Source organism: Labrus bergylta, chromosome 23 (genome assembly GCF_963930695.1).
Source record: "Labrus bergylta chromosome 23, fLabBer1.1, whole genome shotgun sequence".
NCBI classification, from domain to species: Eukaryota; Metazoa; Chordata; class Actinopteri; order Labriformes; family Labridae; genus Labrus; species Labrus bergylta.
Window position 1 is genome coordinate 10,722,504 of NC_089217.1, and position 12,322 is coordinate 10,734,825.

The following is a 12,322-nucleotide window of genomic DNA, read 5'->3' on the forward strand; positions in this document are numbered from 1 at the left end:
ACCTAATATTTGCCAGCTAATGCTAGTGTTTTCACAGAGCAGAGTCTGTATTTGCTCAGTGACTGTAGCAGCCAGCCATGTTAAATGAGCCTGGTGGTTCGTCTACCATCACGTCTTTCTCATTCCACTATTGATTTTCTCTTCTACTCTTTCCATTTAATCAAACTCCCAATGTGTTTGCATTCTCTCCTTACATTTCTCATACAACACCAAACAACCATGGGTTTATCATACAAGTTTTAATTTGACATTTGTCAGCCACAGCTCAAGTCAGGCACATGAGGCAATACATGAAGGGGAAAAAGCCATTGATGTGTCTATTGGAGACATCAAAAGTGAAACAGAAACTTTAAGGCATGGAATCACTCCAGAGTTGGAGAGAGGGCAAACAGACGAGGAAATAAAAGATCTTTAATATAGGTTCCTATAGTCGGTACACCGCTTGAGAGCTTCTTACATAACAAGTAACTTTTTCAAAACATAGCCTTTCAACTTGAAGCGATGTCATTTTTCTGAACAATTACTTCCTTCTTCCAAAAAAAAACAAAAAAAAACAGTATGTGGCACAATGCTTCCTTTTCTGTTCAGTCCAGTAATAAAACATATAAAAACACTTCTGATTCAATATGCAAAAATCCCACAGCAAGAGCGGCAGGCTCGAATCTCTGTGAGGACATCCTGAAACCAGAAGGTCACCGAGTTCCGCCCCACAACAGTCATTTTGTCAATATTGTCGAACAACTCTTGGAAGACGCAGAGCCCCTCCTCACCCACAGTCTAGTTAAGAGAGTGAGCTAAATCCTTAGAATATAAATGAAAGGCAAGACAGCGATGTGTATTGAAAGTATATTACACAAAAACACATGGAATTTATGTAAAAGATAACCCCTAATCCATTTTAAAGGCACTATGTGAATACAAGAAAATCAAAAGATGATCAAAAACCTTTCCAAAGTAAAAAAATATTGCAGTCATGACCAATCAGTGTTAAAAAAAAAAAGTAATTTCACACAGGCCAAAAATACCATAAACCTATATAAATACAATGATTTGATGCCTTGTTGTTTGGTCCTATAGAACAAAACATTAGCCACTTAATGCAATCAATATGTTTTAATTACCTTAATTATGATAGCTCCTTTCAGAACATCGAAAAATATATTTTATATTTCTTTTCCCAGGCCACATTTTACGAAAGGGGTTTATTCTGATCATGAATATTGGAGAGTTTTATTCTTAGCTACAAACACCTTGCACCTCATTGTTAATAAACACAGTTCCAACATCAAAATGTTCCATCCTCATTCCTATGAGTGCACTAGTTTGATGCCCAGCCCAGTGTCCAGTACAGCTGGTGGGAACCAAGCTAGCTTACACCTCCTGAAGCAGCGCAAGCACACACTGCACAACCAGAACAGGTTGAGGCCACAGCACCAGTTGGAGAGGTGCACCATGGGATACGTAGCCTTGGGAAAGTTGGCCTTCCAATGCTTGGCCACATCGCTCCCCGTGGGCAGGTGAAGCGTGTAGTCGCTCCAGCGTTTGGACACACCGTAGACTGCCGTGACTGTCCTTCCCTTTTCTGACCATTGGGTGTCGCTGTCTGGGTTGCAGTTGAACTCGACCCATTCGCGAGTGAAGTCGCCGAGGTAGGGGAGTTCTCCGGCCTCCGGGTCCACCCTGGTTACAGACAACTCAGCCCCCTGCACGGCGATGTAGACGCCCTCCACCCTGCGTATCTCCTTCACCCAGGGGAGGGAGTTCTCGGTGTCCAGGACGAGGATGAGACGGGAAAAGTGGCCAGCATTCTTCTCCTTCCAGAGCTCCAGCAGCTGGGCCAGGTGGAGGCTCTCCCCTCCTGGAAATATGAGTGACAGAAAAGATATAGAGGCAGACAAGAGAAGAGGGAAGATGAAAAGAAAAAGATGGGAGGAAAAGGAAGGGACAGAATGAGACTCAGTGTTTGAGCGCTTACCCCGATATTTTGTATTTTACATTTTTTCTTCTACCTTATTGTAATGTTTTGACATAGCTAAATCACTGCACCAAACTCCCTTAGAGATATTCTGTGGTGTTCATCGAGCCACTTCTGGTACTGTGTTGAATTCAAGGACATTCCGACAGGACACATGACTGTTGATAGACAGAGTGGCTTTTCAAGGGATCAAACTTGTCAACTTTCAATTGCCGAGCTGTCTGTATGTCTGTCTTGCTGCTGTCATGACAACCACACAAACTGCACAAAGATGCTGCTATTTGGGACGGAAGATCAAGGGTACCAAGATGAGAGCTGATGTACCTCGCCAAATTATGACAGTTAGCTTAAAATCATCATCCATGGTAGTATGGTGCAACAAAATGTGTATGCATGGGGTAAAAATAAAGCGATTTGCAGGCATGTTTCCACTTTGATCAGCAGAGTGAAAACAATATTGGAAAACACTGCAACACAGTCTTTATAACTATGGAAATAAGACTGAAAATATGACACTTTTGCAAGTACAAGATATGTACAATTTCCCCGTGAACACTGGCTGTAAAGGTCTCTTCAGGACGATGAGACCAGGAAGTGATTATCTTTTCAACTGAGATTTTGGTTTCCTTGTTTGCAGCAGTGAGCAGAGATAATGTGTCAAGTACTCTCCGAACAGCAGAGCCTGAACTGACAGTGTTAACCTGCTGTGATCCTCATTTGTGTTGAGGGAATGCGACTGTCACAGCAGACCCCGTCTGCAACTTTTAACACAATCTTCTCTACTGGAACCAAAACTTCCTGCTCGGAGTCCTTCACAGCAATTTCAACTCTTTTGGCTTACCCGTCTCATCTGTGCAAATTGCACTCTTATTGGCTGAGAGGAGGGGAAATGAGAGGAATGGAAATTTAAGAGTGTAGAGCAAATCCGGTTTGCAAGGAGAAAACCGTTTCGACCTAATGCAACCCGACAACGTACTGCTTTTGTGTTCAGTTTGTTGTGGCCGTTAGTTGACTTTGAAGAGATAAAACTGATGTCTACCTCGCTGATACCTAACTTGCCGTTTTAAGGTGAAGATTGAAGAAGACAGATATCTTCTTGATGTTTACACAAACAGTTTTCTTCTTGAGGCAACAGTGTGTCTGTTAGCATCACTGTGTCAGCTCATCCTAGAGGAACACTTCCAGAGAAAAAAAAAATCTGCTGTGACAAAAAGCAACGACACAGACTTTGATACAAAAATAGATTATTCTTGTTTTGCTTGGAAGTTGCTCCTCTTCTTTTATTATAAAAATAAAACTCTGAAAATGTAATGGCTAATAGTACATCACAATGCCTATCACTGAAGCACCTAAATCAACAATCCCTCTAATGTTAAGGATAATGTAAAGCTAGGAGGTTGTTATAGCAGACATTAACCACTTAAATAATGATGTAAAACCATCACACAGCAGTCTCTAAACTCTCCAATAGCTCAAACTGTGTTCCTTTTTGTGTTTACATTATGCGTCTTCTGAATGTTTTTGTCAACATCATTAAGATCTTCAAGTTAACTTGAGTGTTTATTCATTTTTAACCCTACAATCTTAAGCATTATTTATTGCTAACCTGTCATGCATTATGTGTTATAGCTTACAAGCTGCACTCACTCAGGACTCTTCATATTGGAATTTAGATGTTGATATGTGATACGTGTGTGTGGTTTGTTTTTGAGCTGTGCAGTGATTCATGCGAGCTGCGGGCCTGACCAATATGGGATTTTTGTGGCCGATATCTATATTAGGAAGCAAGTGCTAGTTTAATATAATGAAACTCAAATAAAATGCTATTTGACTGGTGAATACCGTAAAATCCAGAATATAAGTCGCACCGGTATATAAGACACACCCTGTTTTGAAGGTCTCTTCAAAAAAGATTAAACTGTCTTCCTGCGTGACGATTTATATTGTGTTCAGCGTTTGTGTGCGCATTTTCTGTACAGCTGTGTCGCTCTTTTCGTTCCGTCTGTTTTCACGTTCGGGAGTTTGCACTCCTACTAGCTACAGTACGGTAGTTGAGCTCTCAGCCTGCAATGAAAGTTGCGAGGCAGAGACTCCTAGCTTGCGAGTCGCGCTGCCTGACTCCGCTGGTCACTCTTTAATTTGAATATAGGACTCTTTCAATCAAAAGAGCGCTCCACATTGTTTATTTACGGAACAATATAACACTGTTTACCACTGGAAGAAAATATGTGAAAAAAGTCGCGCAGCCTGCCTGGTCTGTGTCGCCGTCTTTTCCAGGACAGCGTGCAACCAGCTTTCAATACACAATGAATGGGGCTGGGTTTTTTAATTCCATCAGGTCGCAGTTAGTGGCTGCTGCACCCGCGGTTTCAGTATTTTATACTGGTATATTGGTCGCACCGGTGTATAAGACGCAGTCAACTTCTAAGACGAAAAAATAGGTATTAAAAGTGTGTCTTGTAAATCTTGTAATATTGACACACATCTGCTATAACATTAGCTGATACCAACTCACTGAATGAGCTAATATCGGCATGCCGATTTATCGGTTAAGCTCAACTTTTTACCTGACTGAAGTTCCTAACGGATAAATAAAGTTATTTGAATTGAATATTGACTTCCTTTTTTCTGTTTGCACAGTTATTTCTCTTTTCCGTCTTTGCTCTACGTACTAAAGAAATCGGCCTGATGTTAAATGACCAGACTTCTTGTCTGCTGTGAGTTATGATTGGAAATCATCCCCCAGAGTCAGAGCTGAGGACAAAGATTACAGAATGACGCAATTCACCTCACAATCCACAATTCAACAAAGTATTGTATTACTACCATGGCTACTAACCCCTTTTGTCTTTTACCTTTTAAAATGTAGGTTTGATGGAAGTTTGAAACCAGGTCTGGTTTCTGTTCAGTGTGTTTGTTCATGTATTTCATTTATTTTAAAATCATGCAACTGTTGTATATGAAGGGGTTAACCAACATAGTTACAAGACGGTGACAGTACAGTTAAATGACATCCCTGAGAGTCAGGGGATATAAGAATAAAGACAGCATCATCATAAATGCATGCATAGTAATTTAATGAATGAGTAGGGATTCAAGGGCGAGGGCAGATCATTCATTGAAAAAAAGTACTGCTCACCAGCCAGAGCCCACGCCCCCGTGCCTTTGTGTGTGTGCCCACTGTAGAAAATCAGGTAGGTGTCATGACGGGGCCCGTCTTCTGTTCGCAGCTCCAGGAAGTTGCGCAGCTTTGCCAGCACAGCCTCCAGCGTAACACCACTGGTGGAGTAGTCGCAGCCGAATGTCTGGATCATGTGCTGTGAAAAGAGGCGCTGCACGTTGTTCAGCATTCCCGTCGAGCGTAGGTTGAGCTGCTGCACGTGCTCAGGTGGTAGGAGTGTGGGCTGGCCATCAGGGCTGGACGGAAGAGAGAGAAATAAAGACGTTGTGAGGGAAAAAAAAACAAACTTGGGGTGTAAATCTGTATTCAAACTGCTCTGAGGGAGCTTCAAGTTAGGTGGCTTGTCAGAGGCGGGGGTGAAAAAGGAGAGATGAATGAGTGAGGAGTTGATGGTTTGACACTTGGGGATGGAGTAGCTGTCTGCATCAGCGGGGAGACAGAGAGCAGAGGATGAGAGGAGATGGGGAGAAGGATATGGAAGCAGTAGGAGTGGTGGATCACTGCTGACGGAAATGACATTAGCCTCAAGGGGTGTGAAGGGAGGCAGAAGAATGAAAGGAGAGTAAGAAAATGCAGAGGCAGGAGGGGGTACAGAGAGGAGACTCGAGCAGATGTGAGTGAGAAGGGAGGTTAAAGATAGCTGAGGGCAAAGAGATTTAGAAAAATGTGTGTATGGATGTATGTGGCACAAAGCCCAGCCTGATAATAACGACATGATAACACAGTCAAGGCTTGCAGCTACTCAAACACTTTGGACCTGGGCTTTTTTTTTTTTTTACATTTCACATTCTTTTGTGTAGCAGACTTCAGATTTTGAGAAAAAAAAAAAAGGAGAAATTGTTGAAGAAACAGCCTTAGATAAAGATATACTACTCTCTGACATGCTGCAACCTTTGCAAGGCTCAACTAAACCAACCTGATCTTTTCAGAGTGAACAATGTTTTGAAAAATTGTAGTTTGAGATTCACATCACATCTTCCTCTCTTACCCTCCATCTTTCATCCTTTGAAAAAAAAAAAGAAAAGAATCCCGCCTTTATAACCACAGTTGTCTCCGAGCTCAGAGCCTCCTTTCCTTCTTTTACAATTCCCTCCTTTCCTCAGCTGTTTACAACCTCAGACCTCTCCTTGTGTTTCCCTCCTGATAGCTCACCCCTCCCTGTTTTACCTTATGCACCCCCTCTTCTCACGCCAATCGCTCTAATCTCCCTGTGGGGCTCTTGTCATTGTAAAAAAAAACAACAACAAAAAAACAACATGATCCCCGGCCATCAAACAGCAGATTATACACCGCTGCATTCTCGTCATGCTCTCAGTCCTCCCTCCGGACCCTGCACATACAGCCTCGCATACAGAATGTCAACAGCTCCAATCGGACATGAGCTTGCATTCAAAAACTCCTCTGGAGATTTAATCTCCACTAGAGCTGGAGTCCCCTCTAAATGTTTAAGCTAACTATTACCTTAAAAGTTCAATATTCAGAAAATGGCCATATATATATATATATATATATATTTTCACCAGTTTGAAATCTTCAAAAAGCCAGATATCCAAACCTCTAAGGGTCTCGAGAAGATGGAAAAAATAATGTCTAACTCATGGGGAAAATGTGTTGGTATCATCAAAACTATGTGGTATATTTCTCTTTTTAAAAAAAGAGCGCTGGGAAAGGCAATAGTCGCAGCTTTTGGCTAACTGCTCGAGCTGAACATCTTAGTATGCTGCAGAGGGAGCAAAGGAATAATCCCTTTAGGGCTCCAACATTAGCAGCATGTTTATGCATGGTTATTGGCCTATTTATCTAGTTGGTTTTGTGTTAACTGAGGAGGGAGTTGGAATGAGTGATCATCTTTACCGGCGCCTGGGATGCCAAGGAAGGCTTCAACGCGGGGCAGAGTCAGACCAGGATGTTTATTTGTGTAAATGAGGATCTTTCTTTTTATCCTGTGTACTTTGTAATTAGCTGAAAGTTTAATTATTTTATAGACTGTCACACACAGCCATGCTTAACTGGCAGGTAAACAGCAGCGACTACAGTAGGAATGAAGTTTAATGATTTTATTACTCCTTTGGTAAATTGACACTCGTGCTGAAACTATGAATAAAGTAAGTGATTCGTCCTCAGGAAATTCATCTGCAGTTTTTAGATAATTGAGTCCTTTTGCCTTCCAAAACTACAACATATTCTGAGTCTTGGCCTCATTTTGAAGATTTGTCTTTTCATCTGTTATGTTTGAATGAATTATGAATGAATGCGTTTTAGGTTTTGGATCACTATGTGGACAGGAGAACAGACAAAATGTGACCAGGATATTCCCTCATCTTCCGACCTTTCACATCATAAACAGTCACACTGTCAGTGTGTTTATCAAGTAGGGAACTATCAACCTTGCACACCCTCTTCATGCTGGTTTGTTGTAATTATAAATAGGTTGTTTTTCTTTAATGAAAATCAGGCGAAAACAAACAAAGTTAGGTCTCCTCATTTATGCAACACACAGTTATATCAGCTGTATGCTCAAACTGTCATTGCCGCCTTCTGCTGCTGTCTATGGAGTTAGATCCGTCTCAATATTCACAAATGCACACAGAAGGATTCACAAATGTATTTTAATGCTCACACAAATATTTATAGTTTTGTATATAAATCCATAAATATATAATATACATATATATTTAAAAAACACATTTGGATCTTGTTACATTTATATATAAACTGTTCAGTCTGCATTTACAAACTGTTTGTCATTTGTGAACCTCACTGCATTTGTGTGTGGGATTTTTGTGACTCCCCTGCCGTGGTTAGATTCACAAATGCATTTTTTTCAGCAGGGAAATGTCTGTAGCCAATCAGATGTCTGCTTCCTATTCAGACAATCACAGTAGCATAGATTCAAGTGTATGTTTTAATGTGCTCACTTTAGCGTTACATCTGTGCATACAGCGATTAGCCTAGCTATCGGACAATCTGATTAAGTCATCTTTAATCTGACCGGCACAAATAGTCTCTGTGATTGTCTGCTTGAGTCTTTGCAAGTTTGTCCCTGTATCTGCATATGCACCACTAAATTCCTGTGTCTCTTTTTTTTTTCCTTCTCCTACCTGTTGTAAGCTGTAGGTATGACCAGGGCGTATCCAACGCAGGTTCCCCCCAGGCAGCCGCCCAGCTCGTGGAACAGGCCGTGTGTCAGAGACTCCAGAGGCAGCACCACCAGCAGAGCGCTGAGGAAGAGACCATTGGAGGGCTGTAAAAGGGTAAAAAAAAAAAAAAAAAAAAAAAAATCCCAGTCACTTTTACTCTTCACTTGGTTGATTGGTGGCAATAGTTAAACCATGTTGGACTGACACAGTGTGTACTATACTGTGTAATTACCTGTATGGTCTTTGTCGGCTTAAGTTAATAGAAAAAACGATTCCAACTTAATACACTTAAGGTTTACTTCCTTTAGATTGGAATATTTAAAAGTCAAATAAAAAGTGCATTATTGCACTCGACCGGATATTGGCACACAAATTCATGAAGTGACTTAATACACATCCGGTGCTACTGAGCAAAGTGAGGCTTTCAGTGCAACAATGTCGAGTCACTGTGTGCAATGCAATATAAGCATCCTCAAAAAAATACACTCTGATTTCATAGCATAGCTTTGTATCTTAGCAGGCGAATCAATACCTGCATGGTTTAGTGCAGCCACACTTCAGTTTGCAGAAAGTATTGAACTGCCCAGGGCATGCCCGAGTTGAAAAATGTACTTCACTCAGTTATCGAACTTTTATGATGTTGTCGACCCCGTGTATGGATGGATCAAATTATTTTCTCAAGAGGCTGAATATACCTAGTGTTAAAAAGAAAAAGGAGACAAAATGCAGTATGGAGGAGGATTTTACAATATAATGCAATCCAGAAGCACGTCTCATAGATTGAGAATGGGTTTGTGGTAGTCCGACAAAAGCTGTGGGAGAATCTGGATGCTGGGGCGAAAGGGAGACTCAAGTCTGCACACCAGAAGCTCTAGTTTACATTTGGTGGAATTTATCACCACATGTGACATTCAAGGCCCAAGCCCTTCATCAGACATGAACAAGTGAGACGACACACCCTCTATATATAAACATTAAAATTCAATGGGAGGTTTGTCCAAAGAACAGCGCGACCTTTGACTTTTAACAGAGTTGAATCAACACCCCTCTTAGTACTTTCAGATTCATCAGGGCTGTATTAAACGCTGCCGAGTACACCTAGACAAAGAACTTTATGATTTGTGTGTGTGCATGAGAGATATGTGGATCAGTGTGTCTGACTCTGTATAACTGACACATGAAAAATCACACGTAAACAAAGCTCAAACACTAACTCCCTCGTACTCCACAGCAACAGCTCCCACTGCACACTCAAATTCGCAACTGGCATCAACAACGTGCAGATCTCAAATTAGGACTTGAGCCCGTGAGACTCTTACAAGGTAAACGTCTAATAAGACTAAATAAGTTATTGCTGCTCTTTATGCAAAGAGATAGGGATATTAAAAAGCTAATTAAATTGGTTTCGCATGAGAGCAGAAGTATCTCAGCTTGGGGAGCAACTACAAACGACACATCATCACAAGCATCTCTGTTCAGAGTTCACTGAGGCTTTGTCATACAGATTAAAAGTGCTATAACAGCTCATCCAAATCAACAAAGTTTACAGTGAAATAAAGTTTGCAATGAAAGTACTGTGAAAGTGTGAAATCCTGATATGTCGTTCCTTTATAAATAAATTCTTTGGCCCTACCTGCCAGGACACCGCTCCCAGTACAACTGTTGACAGCATACTAAAGAACACCAGGCGCTCTGAAATAAGGCAGAAGTGTCGGATGCCCCTCGAGGCCATGACTTGGTTGAGACTCCTGCTACCGGACCGCTGAGCCCGCCAGGCCTTCTGACATTCAGTCAGCTTGGTGTGGAAGCCCCATATTGTGATCACCAGAATAATGTGGCAGATGGACCAGAAGAGGCCAAACAAGCAGAAGCCTGGAATCACCAGATACCACAGCTCCAAGTGGCCAAGCTATGTAAGGCAGGAGAGAAGAGTCAGTAATCATAACCTTTCGTTATTTATTATTAAACACTGTTTCATAACAACTACATATTGCAAGAAATCATTAAGTCTCACAAAAGCCCTAAAGACTAACTAATTATTTTCACAGTAAAATTTCCACAAAATGCTGAATGTACCTTTAAGGCAGCCAGGACAAAGAAAGTCAGCTCCATCAGACAGAGAGGCAGCAGCGACAGCCTCCTCCACACTTTCCCCATGGAGAGCACCGGTACCCAGCGCTCACTGGACCCAAGCCCACTGAAGTACACATCCAATACGGGCTCACACAGTAGCCTGCCCATGTAGCACCCTAATGCATACGGGTTAGCGGTGATTCCGAGGGCCCGAAAAAACACAAGGGATGTAACCAAGGCAAAACCGGCCAGGTTTGGTAAAGCCAGGAGGGATTTCATCCTCAGGTCCACAATGAGAGCCCCGAGGGCCACTACCAAGCCCACTATGGCCGCTGACTTTTGAAGGAGCATGGTAGTGCTGGCAATGCCAAATCCGAGGAGCTCCAGTAGCTCGGCCGACGTAAGCAAGGTGGGTTTGTAGCGGATGGAGCTGCATATTCGCTCGGTAAAAGCCCATACTGCTTTCAGGATTACACTGGCCAGGAGGAGATAATTGGTGACCACTTCTTTGACGTTTAAATCCAAGGCGGGGCTGTTTAGGAAGCAGAGAAGGCCAATCAAAAAGCCAAACCACAAATGGAACAAGCTGAGACTGGCTTTCTCCATGGCGAAGTAGTAATGGAGGATGCTGGCAATCCCCAAGACGAAGAGGCCCAGAATGAAGATGACCAGGATCATCGGTTCGTCCGTCACCTCCCAGCGCGCGTACATGCCGATGCACACCGCAACAAGGAGGTTGACGCTGGACAGGTAACCCAGGCAACGAACAGACGTGAACATGTCCACCTCCTTAGGTCCATCGACCGTCAGCCCTTCATCCTCCTCCTCCTGAGCCATGGCTGACTTGAAAAGCACGTATTCAAATGTGGTTGAAGGCTCTTTCAGTCAATTGCTTAGAGTCATAGTAAGAGGGTTTGGAAACTGAGGACTCTGCCTCTTTGGTGATCAACCCCTGTGAAACATCCAAAAAGCAGTGTTAGGCAGAGTTTGTAATCATTCACATAGGAGTCAAACGAAGTAGTAAGTCATGTACAGAAACATAAGTCTCAGTTTTCTTCTTGTAAAATGTCTCAACCTGAAGAAACAGGAGGAAACAGTGGCTAAGATATGGATGAGATTAAGTATAGTTGTCTAAGCCTAACAACATGATTTATATGTTTGTATAAACACCATAACAGTTGGAAAAGGCGCATGTTATACTTCGGAAACATATCAACAAGCTACGTTGGTATGTGACTGCGTTTGTGACGATGTGGCACCTACACCCGGAAAGTTTGCTACACTCTGCTTACTTCTCCGATAGCTTTTGTTGACGTTTCTCTGCGGTCTCACACGCTGGAAAAAACAAGTCATACCTCTGGCACAATTGTTAACATACTTGATAAAAAATAATTAGCAGCAGCTGAAGCGTTATAACATTAAAACGTTGCTTACATGTTGTTTTTTTTTTTTTTTGGATGACAGCGGCTACGCTTCCGGATTTCTGAGTACAGCATCCCGCGAGGGTCAAAAAGCGTAAACTTCGACTTTAAGGCTGCGATAGGTACTTACACTTAGATATGATGTTCACGAATCAACGATAACGTAACGTGACCTGAGAAAAGAGCAGTATCTAAAAAAAATAATAATAATAAAAAAGCCAGCGAAATACACTTTATTTTGTAGCTGTTTTGTTACCACAATTCTGCACATAGGGGAGCTTATAGTATGTATTTTTTAACAGCACTTTTCGTCTTGGTATTGCAAGAAAAGCACAGGGGAGAATAACAATAAGCTTTAGTAAACTAGGCTTACACCTGAATGGAATCCATGAAATATCAAAGCCAAAACTAATGTTGTGTCTGTGTTTTTTCTCCTCTGACATGACTGTAAATTTAAGGAAGTGCAAAATAGAATAATTTTTGGGTTACATTACAAATATTATTAGGCTGTGTGTACAGTACTGGACTTTTT

At 41.9% G+C, this 12,322-nt stretch overlaps 1 protein-coding gene across 2 annotated transcripts; it reads right to left on the minus strand.

Moving 5' to 3' along the window:
* Positions 1-220: 220 nt before the first annotated feature.
* Positions 221-11,870, minus strand: tmem168a (transmembrane protein 168a). 2 transcript variants are annotated; one of them, XM_020658576.3, is made up of 6 exons: positions 11,804-11,870; positions 10,373-11,321; positions 9,930-10,205; positions 8,258-8,400; positions 5,115-5,392; positions 221-1,858 (listed from the first exon to the last, which is right to left on the minus strand). In XM_020658576.3, the coding sequence occupies exons 2-6, from the start codon at positions 11,204-11,206 to the stop codon at positions 1,308-1,310; spliced, it is 2,082 nt and encodes a 693-aa protein (XP_020514232.2). In that variant the 5' UTR covers positions 11,207-11,321; positions 11,804-11,870; the 3' UTR covers positions 221-1,307. The 2 variants fall into 2 exon arrangements, with proteins under 2 accessions (XP_020514232.2, XP_020514233.2); XM_020658577.3 differs by lacking the exon at positions 11,804-11,870 and adding an exon at positions 11,662-11,797.
* Positions 11,871-12,322: the final 452 nt, after the last annotated feature.